Below are 14,194 nucleotides of genomic sequence, written 5' to 3'. Positions count from 1 at the left end.
GTAAGTTTAGCTCCTCCTAGTCTGTAATAATTAGAATTGTTCTAACTTTTTCAGTATGATGTTGGGGTCAGCATAGGTGTATCAAACAAGGATATTCTTGCGATCCTCAAGTACAGAACCTCAAAAATGTCGCCAGAGCAAGCTCAACATGTTGCATTCACTTTCAGAAAAGCACTAAACAACATTCTTCTTACGCCGCAAGACACTGTTAAGAGCACTAACTTGTTTGATGTTGGCCACAGCCAGCAAGTAATGGAATGGAACCACGCAGTCCCAGAAAATAAAACAATCTGCGCTCATGATGAGATCATGCGAAATGCGGCAGAGTATCCTGATGCCCTAGCTATCTGTTCCTGGGACGGTAACCTTACCTATTCGGAGCTTGATCAGGCCTCAAACCATCTTGCTAACTATTTGGTGGATTTGGGGGTCGGACCCGAAGTGATCGTTCCACTTTGCTTCAACAAATCTCTATGTGCCGTCATTGCCATGATCGGCGTGATTAAAGCTGGTGGAGGCCTTGTGTTCTTGGATCCATCGCATCCAGTTGAGCGCCGCAAGCACGTCATTGATACTGTTGGAGCCAAGATGGTATTGTCATCGCCAGAACACTCGGAACTATTCTCATCGGCCATTGAAACCCACGTCGTCAGTGGTGAGACCTTGGATGATATGACATTCCGCCCCGAACCGCCAATAACAGGCGTCAAACCTTCAAACGCCTTGTATGTTATCTTTACTTCTGGCAGTACTGGGACACCCAAAGGATGCGTAATCGAGCATCAAAATTTCTGCAGTGGAGTCATGTACCAGAAGCCTTACTCCAACTTCATTCAACGCGATAGTCGCGTCCTTCAACTCGCTTCCTACACCTTCGACGTCAGCATCATGGAAATCATATCTGCCTTGATGATTGGAGCCTGCATCTGCATGCCCAGTCAAGAATCTATTCAACGCTCCCTGACAGAAGCGATCAATGATATGCAAGTTACCTGGGCTTTCTTGACTCCTTCATTAGCCCGCATTATCGACCCGGATGAAATCCCCAGCATGCGAACTATGGTCCTAGGTGGTGAAGCACTCTCCCGAACCGACATCTACACATGGGCACACAAACTTCAACTGGTCAATGGCTACGGACCGTCCGAGTGCTCCGTCGCTGCAACTTCCAACCCTGACATAAACAGTGCCACAGATCCTGCAAACATCGGTCGTCCAATGGGGAGTATAGCTTGGATTGTTGAAGCCAACGATCACAATAAACTCGTTCCCATCGGGGTGAGTGGAGAGCTGCTCCTCGAAGGCCCAATTCTCTCTCGTGGCTACCTAAATGAACCCGAAAAGACAGCTGCCGCATTCATTGAGAATCCGGCATTCCTAGCTAATGATGGAAATACTCCACGCCGTCTGTACAAAACTGGCGATTTGGTACGTAACAACCCTGACGGTACAATCCATTTTATTGGACGCAAGGACACTCAGGTGAAGTTACGAGGACAGCGGATTGAATTGAGTGAAATTGAGCATCATTTGTACGCCGATGATCGTATCAACCATGCCATAGTCTATCAGTCCAAAGAAGGTGCTTGCAGGGATCGCATTGTCGCCATCTTGACGCTCAAAAATATCGTGCCGCTTGAAAATCCAGAGGCACCAAGCATTTCTTTAGTCAATAAATCCCAGCTTCGAACCTCCAAGGTCCGCATTCAAGACATTCAAGATGCGCTTTCGGAACACGTCCCAGGATACATGGTTCCTACAGCCTGGTTTGTGCTGAATCAGATCCCACTCATGGTGTCTGGTAAATTGAATAGGGTTGTTGTGCACAACTGGGTTCAAGCAATGAGTCAAGAAGATCTCGAATCAATCATGGGTCTGTTTGATGGAGAAGATGAAGAAGAGGTGGAAAATACATTAGCCGTTGTGACTTCTGACGTTGAAGTGGTCATTCAAGATGCATTCAGTAAAGTACTCAAGCTACCTCTGGACCAGGTATGCTTTCAAGTTTTCTAATCTAGGTCGCCCAAGTACTAACTATGCTGCTACAGGTACCAGCAAATTTGTCCTTCTTGACACTTGGCGGCGACTCGATCTCAGCTATGCAAGTTATGGGAATCCTTCGTGAACAAGCTATCGATGTCTCCCTTCGCAACATACTACAGAGCAAGAACATTCCCCAACTCGCAGCTTCTGCATCCACCGGTACCGAGTCAACAGTGGCCACAGCTGTTGAACAACAAAATGTAGCCTTCCAGCTTTCGCCTATCCAGCAAATGTTCTTCGAGATGTCCCCGGATCCGAATATTCAGTTCAACCAGAGCTTCCTTCTCCGGATTAACTCTACTGTCTCAGCCATTGAATTGAACGAAGCCATATATGCTGTTGTTGAACGCCACTCAATGCTTCGTGCACGTTTTAACCGTGACCATACCGGCAAATGGATGCAGCATATCAGCTCCGACGTCGCCGGCTCATATCGTCTCCAGGTCCACAAGGCTGAAGAGATCGACGAGCTTCTTCCTCTGGCCAACGCTACACAACGCTCCCTCAACATTGAAAATGGCCCACTCTTCGCGGCTGATCTTGTCGACTTGGATGGAGACGGACAAATGATATATCTAGTCGGACACCATTTGGTAATTGATTTGGTATCTTGGCGTATTATTATGGGCGACCTTGCGACCCTGATGCAAGGTCAGCCATTAAGTCACCTGAAGCCATTCCCATTCCAAGCCTGGTCCGAACTACAGTCTGACTACGCGCGAGAGCAATCAATCCCTTCTCAAGTTATGCCGCTTAATATTCCGGCTGCCAATTACGCGTACTGGGGCATGGAAGGCAAATCAAACACTTTCCGGGATACCGGCAGCGAACGCTTCAAACTTGATGCAAGAGTCACCTCCATGCTACTCGGAAGCTGCCATAGAGCATTACGGACAGAGACCATGGACGTCTTACTTGCTGCTCTCATACAATCTTTCGAGGTCACATTCGCCGACAGGGCTGCACCGGCAGTCTTTAGCGAAGGCCACGGCAGAGAGACATGGAGTAACGATATCGATCTCTCCCGAACCGTGGGCTGGTTCACAACTATCGCTCCTGTTCATGTACAGAGTGGTGATGATGTCCTTGACACTATTCGCAAAGTCAAGGATGTTCGACGCCGCATGCCTGGCAATGGCCTACAATATTTCGCATCCCGATTCTTAAATCCCGAATGTCGCGAGGCCTTTTCAAAACACTGGCCGCTTGAAATCTTGTTCAATTACCATGGCCAATTCCAGCAGCAACGTGGAGACGACTCTGACTTGCAGATAATCCCACTTTCAACGGATGATTTCAGCAAAGACATGGAACGCCTCGCATTGTTTGACATCAACGCAACTATATCTGATGGTGTCGCTGAATTCACTTTGATGTATAACCAAAAGTCAGCACATCAGGAGAAGATCGCACAATGGACGGCAAGCTTCCGTACGCTACTCTACCAAGCCGTCGTAAGGCTTGAATACATGACCGCCGAGTGGACACTAACTGACTTCCCACTCCTTGGAACGGACTTCGACTTGAATCAACTGATGAGACAACGCATGCCCGCCCTCCGCATCAAGAATCTCGACCACGTCGAAGACATCTACCCGTGTTCGCCAATGCAGCAGTCCATCCTCTCCGGCCATGCGAAACGACGAGGCTTCTACGAAATCTCCACCATTTTCAAATTGACCTCTAAATCCTCGACACCAATCGATATCCAACAGCTGCACTCAGCATGGCAAGCTATGATAGACAGACACCCAATCCTACGCACTCTATTTATTCTTTCAGTCTCGAGATCCGCCCAGTATGACCAAGTTGTGCTGCGTTCCGGTGCTGCAAAAGCCCGTCTCGAGCACTACAATGCCAAGGTCGAAGGCGCCCAACTTGAATCGTTGCCGGAACTTTCTCAACTACTTCCAAATCCTCTCGATGACGATCCTGCAGCACTGCCACACCGCTTGACCACCGTATCGACGCCATCTGGCACTGTCTTCGTTCGTGCAGAAATATCGCATGCGCTCATCGATGGCATGACTTTGCAGACTCTGCTTGACGAGTTTAGTGCCGCCTACTACGGCACCATAAACCATATCTCTGCCCCAAAATACATCGAGTACATCGAGCACGTTCAATCACAATCAAACTCTGATGACGATATAGCAACAAGACAGTATTGGGCCGCCTACCTCCACGAATTTAACGGGGCTTCTAGGCTTCCTGCTATCCTAACATCCAAGGACAAATCTGCAGTCAGAGAACTACGCACCTCCCACGTTCCCATACTTCCCTCTCTAGATGCACTTAACGCATTCTGCAAAAACAACAGCGTGACCCTTTCCTCTCTCCTTCGTGCGACATGGGCTCTGCTACTCTCCTCCCACACGCAAGCCCGACAGGTATCGTTCGGCTACATAATCTCCGGGTCTGAAACCTGCATGACGCGGATCGGCGAAGCAGTGGGCCCATTTTTCAACTTGCTGCCCTGCTGTTTAAATATCGAGAAGCAGGAGAGAATTATGGAGGTTCTTTCGAAAATGCAACAGGATGCTACTGCTGCAATACCATATCAGGATGCATTCGTTAAGGATATCTGCGATGCGAAGGGTGTTTATAATTCGATTTTCAACTTCAGAAAGTATGCAAGCGGCGATACTACCACCGATAGCCTCAACGGTATAGAAGAAACCGAGGATCACATTGAGTGGAAGCCAATTAAGACGCACGATCCTTTCGAGTATGATATTGCTGTTGAGGTCCTGGAAGCTGGGGGTTTGGTGTCAGTGGAGTTGAAGTGGTGGGTTGGTGGAATTGGGGAGAAGCAGGCGGGTAGTCTAGCAGAAGGATATAAGAAAGTTTTAGAAGCTATGTTGAGCAGGGGTGATATGGTTGTTGCTGATTTGGGGAAGGTTGTTGGATAAGTTTGAATGTTTTGTTACTTTTGTACTGGACTTTTTCTTTTGTTTCGTGAATTAAAGGAGTTGAGGTGTCTGTTTGCTTCTATGTAACTGAATAAAATATATACTAGCATAGCGAAGTGAATTTGCCAAGTTCCTTCCTTGAACGTCCTACATATGGCGCTTGAAAGTGTCTTGGTGCAGTCCCATTGGCTAGTGCCGAGCTCGGAGCCAAACAAGCAAACAAGCAAACTTTCACATACTCTCGACTTTCAAACTATAATTCAATGAGGACTAGAAAGAAAAAGGAAACAAGCGAGGATCTATCATTTAACCCCCTCACTTTCATCCCAAGAAACCATGAAATCGTCAAATTCTAGTACTCATTCATGCCACTTCCCATCTCGAAGTGTGGCTTACATATCTTGGAGTTTTCATATCCCAGTCTGACTACCAATCCTCCTCATTCTCCCCCTGCGTTTCTGAACGACGACGTTTTGCTGATCTGTTTAAAACATTTTCCACAAGCATGTCTTAATATCTTTTCGTACATTCCTTCTCCTTTCTCAAATCTCTCTTCGCTTGGTCAGGCTCCTGCTCGAGTCGGAGACTTGTTTGACGCTCCTCGTTATAGATCTGTTCATATACATTTCTGATAGCTGTGCTACCCATAACCTTAGAGTCTACTTGGTTCAACTCGCTTTTCGTTACTCCGAGCATTTTTGGCAATCCTTCGAGGAGGTCGTTTTAGCGTTGAATTGTGATATTTGGTTGCTTTTGGCGCTTTGTTTTGAATGCAAGCTTGGCTCTATGATCTTCGTTGGATACGCATCTTGCTAGGTGAACATCTCTGTCTTCTTCGGTTTCGATTTAGAAATTCCCGCACTCTAGAGATAAGCTTTCGTTGGTCTTCGGTGGAAGAATCTTCACGTTCCGATTCATCGTCGTCTTCACCCATGCTATCTTCATCCATCAGCTCCTCGTCAATACCATCTTCTTGATTTAAATGGGAACATTAGTAGAAACATTGTTTAAACAAGAAGAGCCTTGCATTAAATTATACAATATTTGCTTTTCGTAATAAACTTTATTTTGTAAAGAATGATCTGCCTAATTTAAATATGTCTATTTCTTGATCAAAATTAGCTAATCCACTTTTATGTTAGGTATTTACGTATAAAAAGAAAATTACAGATCTTTACATACTTTTTCTTTGTTTAACTAAAGATAAATTACTACTTATTCATCTTAAGAATAACCCCGAAACAATTATCATTAAAAGAATTCTAGCCAAGACCGTCAACATCGAGCTACCCCGTGGATATTTATATATGAAATATTCCTGCAAAATCGGTTCCAGCCATTCCATTCGACTGTCGGAGGGAGAGGCTCTCCAGCCGGGACTTTATCATCCGCCCATCCTATGACCCAGACCTTATTAACCTTTCACCCGGTTTCCCTCATTCAATCCAGAAATCTTCGTTGTGTAAGGTCCCAATCCACGGTAGGGATCTTCTGATTCTTAGCCCACAGATTGGCCGCGACAACTTACTTGATGATCATGCTAAATCTCGTCGGATCATCAGGATCGTTTTGAACCATAAACACCTAGGTATTGAACCTTATTCCCCTCCACCTTCCTCCGGTTCTCCAACTATTAACCTTACGTTTTTATATTATTTTTGAGTTTCGGCGATGCCGAAAATTAGGAGTTTCAGGTGTACGCCACATATAGCAAAAATGGCCCGCTTTTACCTGGATATAACAAGGACTTCTCCTCCACCTCTATTGCTAGAATTAATCAACTCTTTCTACCCGTTTTTCAGTGCAGGGGAGGAACTGCAATGCGAAGCAGCAAGAGTGCGAGCGCTTTCTACAACAGACTTTTCCGATGAGTAAAACATGCTTCCTACATTAAGGCTACCAAGTTGGTAGTTTTCAACAATTTGCCAATTCAGAACTTGCTTTTCATATATCCTCATTTTCTGTATCCAAGATTCAAAATTAACGCTGCACATTCTTCTTAACTAATCTAGGAACCAGATTGCTAGGAGCTGTCGAAAACCTGCTCATTAATTCCTTGAAGCTATATTTAATTTTCAATACATCTTTCGTTTCGTCTAGGTGTATATTTTTAATATTTCTTTGTACTGTACAGTACATGGAATCCTCCAAAACGCTGACAGTTATGAGCCCAAGCCGGCTAACCTACATGCACCTTCAATTAAGGTTGATTCGGTCGTAATCACTACGACGTAAAGCTCGAAGTTAGCACCTTACCTGCCATAGTATATCCCAATCCAGGCACTGTTCGGAGCTGGCACCTTAACTGTCACACACACACGAAACAAGCTGAGACTTAGAACCTGGCCCTCAGTCTATAACGGCAAAGTAGGAGGTACAAGCTCAATAAAAATGGAGTGGAATCCAGGTATAGCCTCAAAATCGCCGATCCCTGAGGGGGGTGTTGAGTTTCGGCGATGCCGAAAATCAGGAGTTTCAGGTGTACGCCATATATAGCAAAAATAGCCCACCTTTACCTGTATATAACAAGGACTTCTCCTCCACATCTATTACTAGAATTAATCAACTCTTTCTACCCGTTTTTAAGTGCCTCCGAAACACTGACAATTATATACAACCACAATCCTCCCACTCTATCTCCTCGCCACCTTGCACATAAAATATATATATAGGGGTTTTACTCTTCGAGTTAGGGATATAATTAATTAATTTAGTCTCCTCTAAATTCCCTATGAAGTGCTATAATCTAAACACCTTTGGCGACTAAAAGCGAGTTACTATTGTCTACTTCCTAAGTAAGATACGTTTATAACCAAGTTTTTAATTATTCTTTATAAATTAATTTAAACCGAGGAAGGCAAACCCTATCAATCCAAAGCCGGAACAAACAATAAAGGGTCCTTTAGGGAGGGTTCCTACCTTTCGGCCACTACAGTGCAGTGTGGTTGGGGGCGGAGATAAGAGATAACAGGGGAAACGGGGAAATGGTGGACGGGGAAACGGGAAAAAGTAAATGTCCGTATGTAAGCACATATCCGTTTTATAAAGGAACCAGGTCGCCGCGCATTTTCAAAAACACCTTCTATAATTCTGTCCTCTCCTCAACCTTGCTTATGGTGTACTTTCTCCTCTAATAATATCCTTTAGAACCTTCCCTTCCTCATTGCGACCCGCCACTCAGCAGTCGCACAAACTTCCTTCGATGGAGGAGGGAAAGCCGAACCCCTCGCCCGATGGAACTCCTGAAGCCGCCGATGCTCATGAAGGTCGAACCAAAGAACCAAAACATATAGGTACAAAGGAAGTCGTCGTGTCGCCAAGTATAGCCGACCCCGACAACAAGGCAGCAGCAATCAGTATAGATACAGATGATCATGGATATCTCACCGGAATAAAGCGCACCGGAGAGCTCACCGGAATAAAGCTCACCGTCATAATTGCGGCGCTTTCCGTGACATCTTTTCTTCTCCTGTTGGATATGTCTATTGTTTCCACGGTTAGTATCTCATGTCTTTTATTCAAGGGTCAATATCTTGTGCTTAGCAACTAATAGGCCGTTCCTCGGATCACAAGCGACTTTCACTCCCTGACGGATATCGGGTGGTATGGCAGTGCATACCTCCTTTCGAGGTGAGCAATTCTGTCCTAAAGGTTCCCATTATCCGACAATTTAAGCATTGAGTCCTCGGAAACGTGTTATCATTAAAGGTATGTGATAAATCAAGTATTATGTTCAAATAATTTGTGATAAAACTAACTCTTTGTAGGATTCAACACTGTTATGATTTATTTCAGAAAGAAGCTAACAATTTGGAATCTAGCTGTGCACTGCAGCCAATGACTGGGAAGATCTTCAGTCAGTTCGACTCCAAGGTAAGTCCATCCCCTCTCGACAGTGGTAAACCCAACTGACGTCCTTCGCGCTTACCTATATGGCCTTCTTGGCCGTCTTCGAGTTGGGATCCCTCCTTTCTGCTGTTGCCACATCATCGAATATATTTATCGTTGGAAGGGCTGTCGCAGGAATGGGAGCATCTGGCCTCTCTAACGGTGGTTTGACCATAATTGCGTTATCCATACCATTACAGAAGCGAGCAGGTACGTCGAACATGTCCCTCTTCAGTAAATGCCTACTAATGACTATGTATTGAAGTCTACATGGGGATTTTGATGGGAAGTGAGTATATCTCTAAAACATTCCCTAAGAACAAGTCTAATTCCATTCAGTATCTCAACTAGGGGTACTCTTCGGGCCTCTGCTTGGAGGGGCGCTTACTGAGCATGCTAGTTGGCGATGGTGTGAGTTTCTTCAAGGTCCGCGCCCCAAAATCCCCAACTAACACCACTCAGGTTTCTACATCAACCTTCCAGCTGGAGCGCTTGCTGCTATCTTCCTCTTCTTCATTCGCATACCAAGCCACCACACCAAAAGAACGGACAAACCTTCCTTTCGTTCAATTCTCAAATCACTCGACCTAGTTGGCTTTATACTCTTTGCCCCGGCTGCAATCATGTTTCTCCTCGCCCTCCAATGGGGCGGTAATACATACAAGTGGGACAGTGCAACGATCATTGGGCTATTCTGCGGCTCTGCTGCTACCGTTGTTGTATTCATCGGTTGGGAATATACCAGAGGTGATTCTGCTATGATTCCACTCTCGATGGTTAAAAAAAGACCCATTGCCTCGAGTTGTATGGTCCAGTTATTCCAATTCGGTAGTATGCTAAGCACGAGTTACTATCTCGCCATTTATTTCCAAGCTGTGAGGGGATTCGCACCGACGTTGAGTGGTGTCTACATGCTGCCCTCCATCCTCAGTCAGTTGATGTTGGGTATTGTATCTGGAATTTTAGGTTAGCGTCTCTCAACCAGAAGTTCGGCTCACTGCTAATTACAGTCAGTTGGCCGTCTGGGATATTACCTGCCCTTCATAATTTTCGGTACTGGGCTTACATCGATCGGTTCTGGATTGATGAGCACTCTCACCCCAACCTCCGCAACCGGGGCATGGATAGGGTACCAAATTATCTCCGGTGCTGGCCGCGGAGGTGGACTTCAGATGGTAAGCTTATCTCGCTCTAACAAACATTCTTACCAAAGCTCACGTTCCAAGCCCATCCTAGCGATACAAAGTAATCTGAAACCCCAAGAAATCCCTGTAGGGATGGGCCTTGGGATATTCTGCCAATCTATCGGCGGTGCACTGTTCCTCTCCTTTGCGCAAACCATCTTCTCCACCAGCCTAGTAGACGCACTTCCTGATTTCGCCCCCGAGGTAGATGCACAAGCGGTGATTAATGCTGGTGCAGCTGGCGCTCGAGATATCGTTTCAAAGGCGCTTCTTCCTGGTGTCCTACTCGCGTACAATCAAGCGGTCAGCCATGTGTTCTATCTTGCGGCAGGGGCTAGTGCCGTAGCTTTTGTTTTCAGTTGGGGGATGGGGTGGAAGAGTGTTAAGAAGGCGAAAGTCGTCACGCCGGCGGCCGAATAAAGTAACGTATTTGTCAATTCAAATGAGCAATGGTCTTATACTTGGGGGTAAAACGTTTGGATTTATGGGAATTTGGTTACAGTGGGCAGTGTGCTGGTCACAGTTGAACAGGTCCTGAAAATTATAGTTGAGAATACCAGCGCAAGACGCTAGGATTAATCAGGAATTTGCTTCATTGTATCTCTTGCAAAGTAAATACTGGTATCTAATGGATATCACCTGATCGACGGAAGATTTTCCATGGCGAAGAACCGCAGACACCATTTGGAGAATACAAGACTATGTATTTGGATGCCGGCTATAGGTTTCTTATAAAGGCTGGCTAGTGGTCTTGAATTTTCTGTAGCTCTAGATTCAGAGTTCTAATTCTCAGAGTCAAAATTCTAATATCTTGAAATTGAATAGCGATATGAAATTATTGACAGCAACCTCGAATATACTCCGCCATCTCCCCCGGAATACTCACGTATGGGAAATGCTTAGAGTTCAACAACTTCATTTCAATACCAAGTTCAGTCGCCAACACCACATTGCCAAAAAATACACCCATCGGCATCTGCGCCCCCAACGACCATCTGATCTTATCCTTTCTTTTCTTCAACCCCTCCTTATCCCATACTATCGCTTCCACCACCACCACATAATTCCTAACCCACGTGATAAAGTTCTTCTCAAGTCTGCTATGAAACTCTGGTCCTAGGTTTTCCCATGCGGCTTTATCTTCGTTCATAAAGTTCACGAACATGTCCTTGCATCTAGCGGCGATTTTGGGGTTTTCGGATTCAGGGAGATGTTGCCAGGAGAGTAGCTCAGGGATACACTCCATCGGGACTTCGTGGATGATGATTCCTTCCACTCTCTCCTCATGTCTCAGCAATAAATCCAAAGCGAATAAGCCTCCTGAACTGCTTCCAAAAATAGTTGCAGAGGGGATAGAGAGTTTATCCATAAGTGAAATGATTTGGTCGGCGATGACACTAGGGGTAAGATTTTTAAGGGCGGAAGGAGGAGCAATTGATCGAGAGAAACCGGGCATATCGAAGGTGGTTACGGTGAAAGTGGGGGAGAGGAGAGTCGCGATAGTCGTGAAGGAGTGGCAGTCGCCTTCACCGGAAGGGATGAGAAGGATATGGGGGCCGGAGCCACTTCGCTCGACATGCCATGAGATTCCATCATCCGTTTGAATTTGGGAGGAATGAGACATTTTCAACGTGTTGTCCTTTCTCTAGAAAATCGATCTCCTTGAGCGATAAGCAGTGAACTACAATTCCAAGAGGTTAGGTGAGGTGTACTTGCAGAATTTCAGCTGGCATCCTACGTACATACATTCCTACGCTAATTCGGGATACTATAACTAGAAAGGCATAGGTAAGCCTCTTCGTAAGCACCCCGCTTGAGGACATGCTCTATAGGATCTCGATACTCTGTACGTCCGCAGGCTAATGTCGAAAGCCCCCTGAAGCATAATACCATGACAGGTACATAGGCGGTGTGCACTGGCAAAATATGGTCACGAGCATGGTCCTATGCGAGGCACCGGGTACCTTATAAATATTAATCATCTAGATATAGGAAATAGGTTGCTAGGGACCTCTTAATTTGAGAAAACGAGCATAGCGTACTACAGTATATTATTGTACAAGATATATGTAAAATTAAATCTATAAATTCTTTCCGGCTTAAAGCCTTGGCATACACTGCTGGAGACGGCTCAACTCAGATATAGCGTCAGCAGCATCTGAGATTGAATTGATTATTTTTACTCTGTTGCATTTATTTCGTTCTTGACTTCTTGTGAACAGACTTCTAGACTGTTGCCAGGAAATCTTTCGTGAAATTCAGCCCTAGTAAGGCGAGCCACTTACCACCCTCCACAAGAAGTCGAAGAGTCTCCTGCTCCTCTGCATCGCTTCCTAAGGGAATGTACCCAAAAATTATAACACACCCGTGTGCATTAGTTTCATCTAAGAGTTACCTGAACAGGAATTCCTGATAATGATTACCAAGTCATCCCCTATAACAATATACATGCCCTAACTCAACGTTTCGTATTGCAGAAATCCTGCTAAATTGCGAGTTGGAGTCAATGAGATGGTGGTACAAGAATAGTACAAGCGACAAGCGACAAATAGAGGATTCTTCTCTATATTGGTGATCAACCTCGTTTTTCGTTCCTATCCAATATTGGTCGTGGTAAGTTATTGGCTATCCCTATAGGATCATCCAGAACCCTCCTTTTTATGGATACAGATGATTCAGCCAATGAACCATCATTCCTACGAGAGGCTCTTTCCACTGCCTGGTACATTGTTAAAGGCAGTGCAATACATAACGCTTCATGATATATATGAAGCATACTGCTGTGATACGGATCATCGAATTTCAGAAGATACTCGTCTGTAATAGTTGCAGCGTACTTCTTTAAGGTGGTAGTTAACAGCTGGCGCTTGTGGCTCGAGTTGCTCTGTCTGTCCTCTTGGCTAGTGTCGGGTGTGTGTTCTAGGACAAAAAGAGAGACCTAGGCTTATACTATTAGTAATTGAGTTTATATACGTTAACTGTAGATATACCTTCTGTGGCATCTTAGACGCACCAGTCATTCTTACTCCTCTGGCCTTTTGCGCAAGAGCAATCAAAATAGCGATATAGACGAGATCTAGAGGGAGGTTTTTGGCTTCTTAGACTACAAATGTTATATACGAAAAAGACTTTTTTCGAAGTTGGTAGAAATTATATCGCTGATCCCAAGTCTAAGTTCCATCTATATATGCCCAGGCTGAATCTATAGTTGACCTTTGAGGGTAAAAGATGAGTGGAATAGCGATTTCCGCGACGGGGCAGCCAGCGTAACAAAAGGCCAAGTAACCATTTCTGAGGCAATAGTCAGCCATAATCTAGTGTGGAACTGGTGAAAGTGGACATGCAGGCAGACCTTGGTAATTGTGCTCCTGGAACTGCTGCTGACAGCTTTGCAACAAGATTGTGCATTTGTTTGTCTCTCCCCTCTTTCCTCCTGCAGTCCTCGATGTCTGCAGCAGCGCCACGGATGGCGTTCCCTTCCAATCCATGCGGGAGGGTTACAGATTCATCATTATCGAGGGATAGCACCAATGGATGAAGCTCGAAGATTAGGTGTTCTAATTGCTCTGCCTTCCATTCTAGTGGGTGGGTGTACAAATGCTTTGTAGAATTTGCAAGTAGAGTCGCGCAAATCGAACCTTTTTCAGGAATGTGGTAAGGAGAGCTACGAGTGTTGTTGGAAGATGTGGCGCAGGTGATGTTGTGCTCGCTGGCGGCGATATGTTTGTTATGGCGACGGACGGACAGCGCGGTTATTAGGTACGAGTAGTGGACGTATAAAGTTTCGGGATTTTTGATGGGTTAAAGCGGCCGCTTGTCACCCCCAGAGACTAAAATGGAATAGGCGAAGATAATATTAGAGTCTGATTACACTGGGTGCCGCTACTAGGAGTTGCTTTATTATAATAAAACACGTCTTTCCCCTTGGACTTCAACTTCTCATGCATATCCCTCTTGCGATCGGGTGAAATAGTGCCCAAAGGACGTCTTATACTTATCTGTGTGCTCAAAATCAACGAACATCAGCTTACTATCTTGTTCGTCCCACGCCCAATTCCGCGCTACTATATTATCGTGAAGTACCTGCTGCCCGTGCACCCTGCTCAGTTAGTTAATAGAATAGATAGATTTATAACTTGTTTTTAAATATATATATATATATAGACA

General features: G+C 45.2%; 4 protein-coding genes across 4 annotated transcripts in view; 2 read left to right on the top strand and 2 right to left on the bottom strand.

Annotated features, from left to right (window-relative positions):
• The window catches only part of BP5553_03037 (uncharacterized protein), a gene marked incomplete at both ends in the record, with an annotated part of 40,808 nt that extends 35,853 nt beyond the window's left edge, over window positions 1–4,955 (top strand). The window contains 2 exons of the mRNA XM_032011660.1: window positions 55–1,992; window positions 2,049–4,955. Coding sequence (XP_031871353.1) covers window positions 55–1,992; window positions 2,049–4,955 — 4,845 coding nt within the window. The remainder of the gene's footprint in view (window positions 1–54; window positions 1,993–2,048) is intronic.
• A 3,202-nt stretch (window positions 4,956–8,157) lies between these two features.
• BP5553_03036 (Uncharacterized protein) lies at window positions 8,158–10,447 on the top strand (the record flags this gene model as incomplete). Its single annotated transcript, XM_032011659.1, has 9 exons — window positions 8,158–8,451; window positions 8,509–8,585; window positions 8,723–8,828; window positions 8,912–9,053; window positions 9,109–9,132; window positions 9,183–9,254; window positions 9,306–9,809; window positions 9,858–10,018; window positions 10,070–10,447. 9 exons carry the CDS (start codon window positions 8,158–8,160, stop codon window positions 10,445–10,447), a joined length of 1,758 nt encoding a protein of 585 aa, XP_031871352.1.
• Window positions 10,448–10,862: 415 nt separating this feature from the next.
• BP5553_03035 (Uncharacterized protein) lies at window positions 10,863–11,651 on the bottom strand (the record flags this gene model as incomplete). Its single annotated transcript, XM_032011658.1, has 1 exon — window positions 10,863–11,651. One exon carries the CDS (start codon window positions 11,649–11,651, stop codon window positions 10,863–10,865), a length of 789 nt encoding a protein of 262 aa, XP_031871351.1.
• A 1,072-nt stretch (window positions 11,652–12,723) lies between these two features.
• BP5553_03034 (uncharacterized protein) lies at window positions 12,724–13,047 on the bottom strand (the record flags this gene model as incomplete). The annotated part of the gene is made up of 3 exons (XM_032011657.1): window positions 12,724–12,746; window positions 12,806–12,965; window positions 13,018–13,047. The coding sequence occupies 3 exons, from the start codon at window positions 13,045–13,047 to the stop codon at window positions 12,724–12,726; spliced, it is 213 nt and encodes a 70-aa protein (XP_031871350.1).
• Window positions 13,048–14,194: the final 1,147 nt, after the last annotated feature.

The sequence above is a fragment of the Venustampulla echinocandica genome, assembly GCF_003357145.1.
Source record: "Venustampulla echinocandica strain BP 5553 chromosome Unknown scaffold_1, whole genome shotgun sequence".
NCBI classification, from domain to species: Eukaryota; Fungi; Ascomycota; class Leotiomycetes; order Helotiales; family Pleuroascaceae; genus Venustampulla; species Venustampulla echinocandica.
The sequence above is the reverse complement of the archived record's forward strand: the minus strand, read 5'-3'. Positions and strand labels throughout refer to the sequence as shown.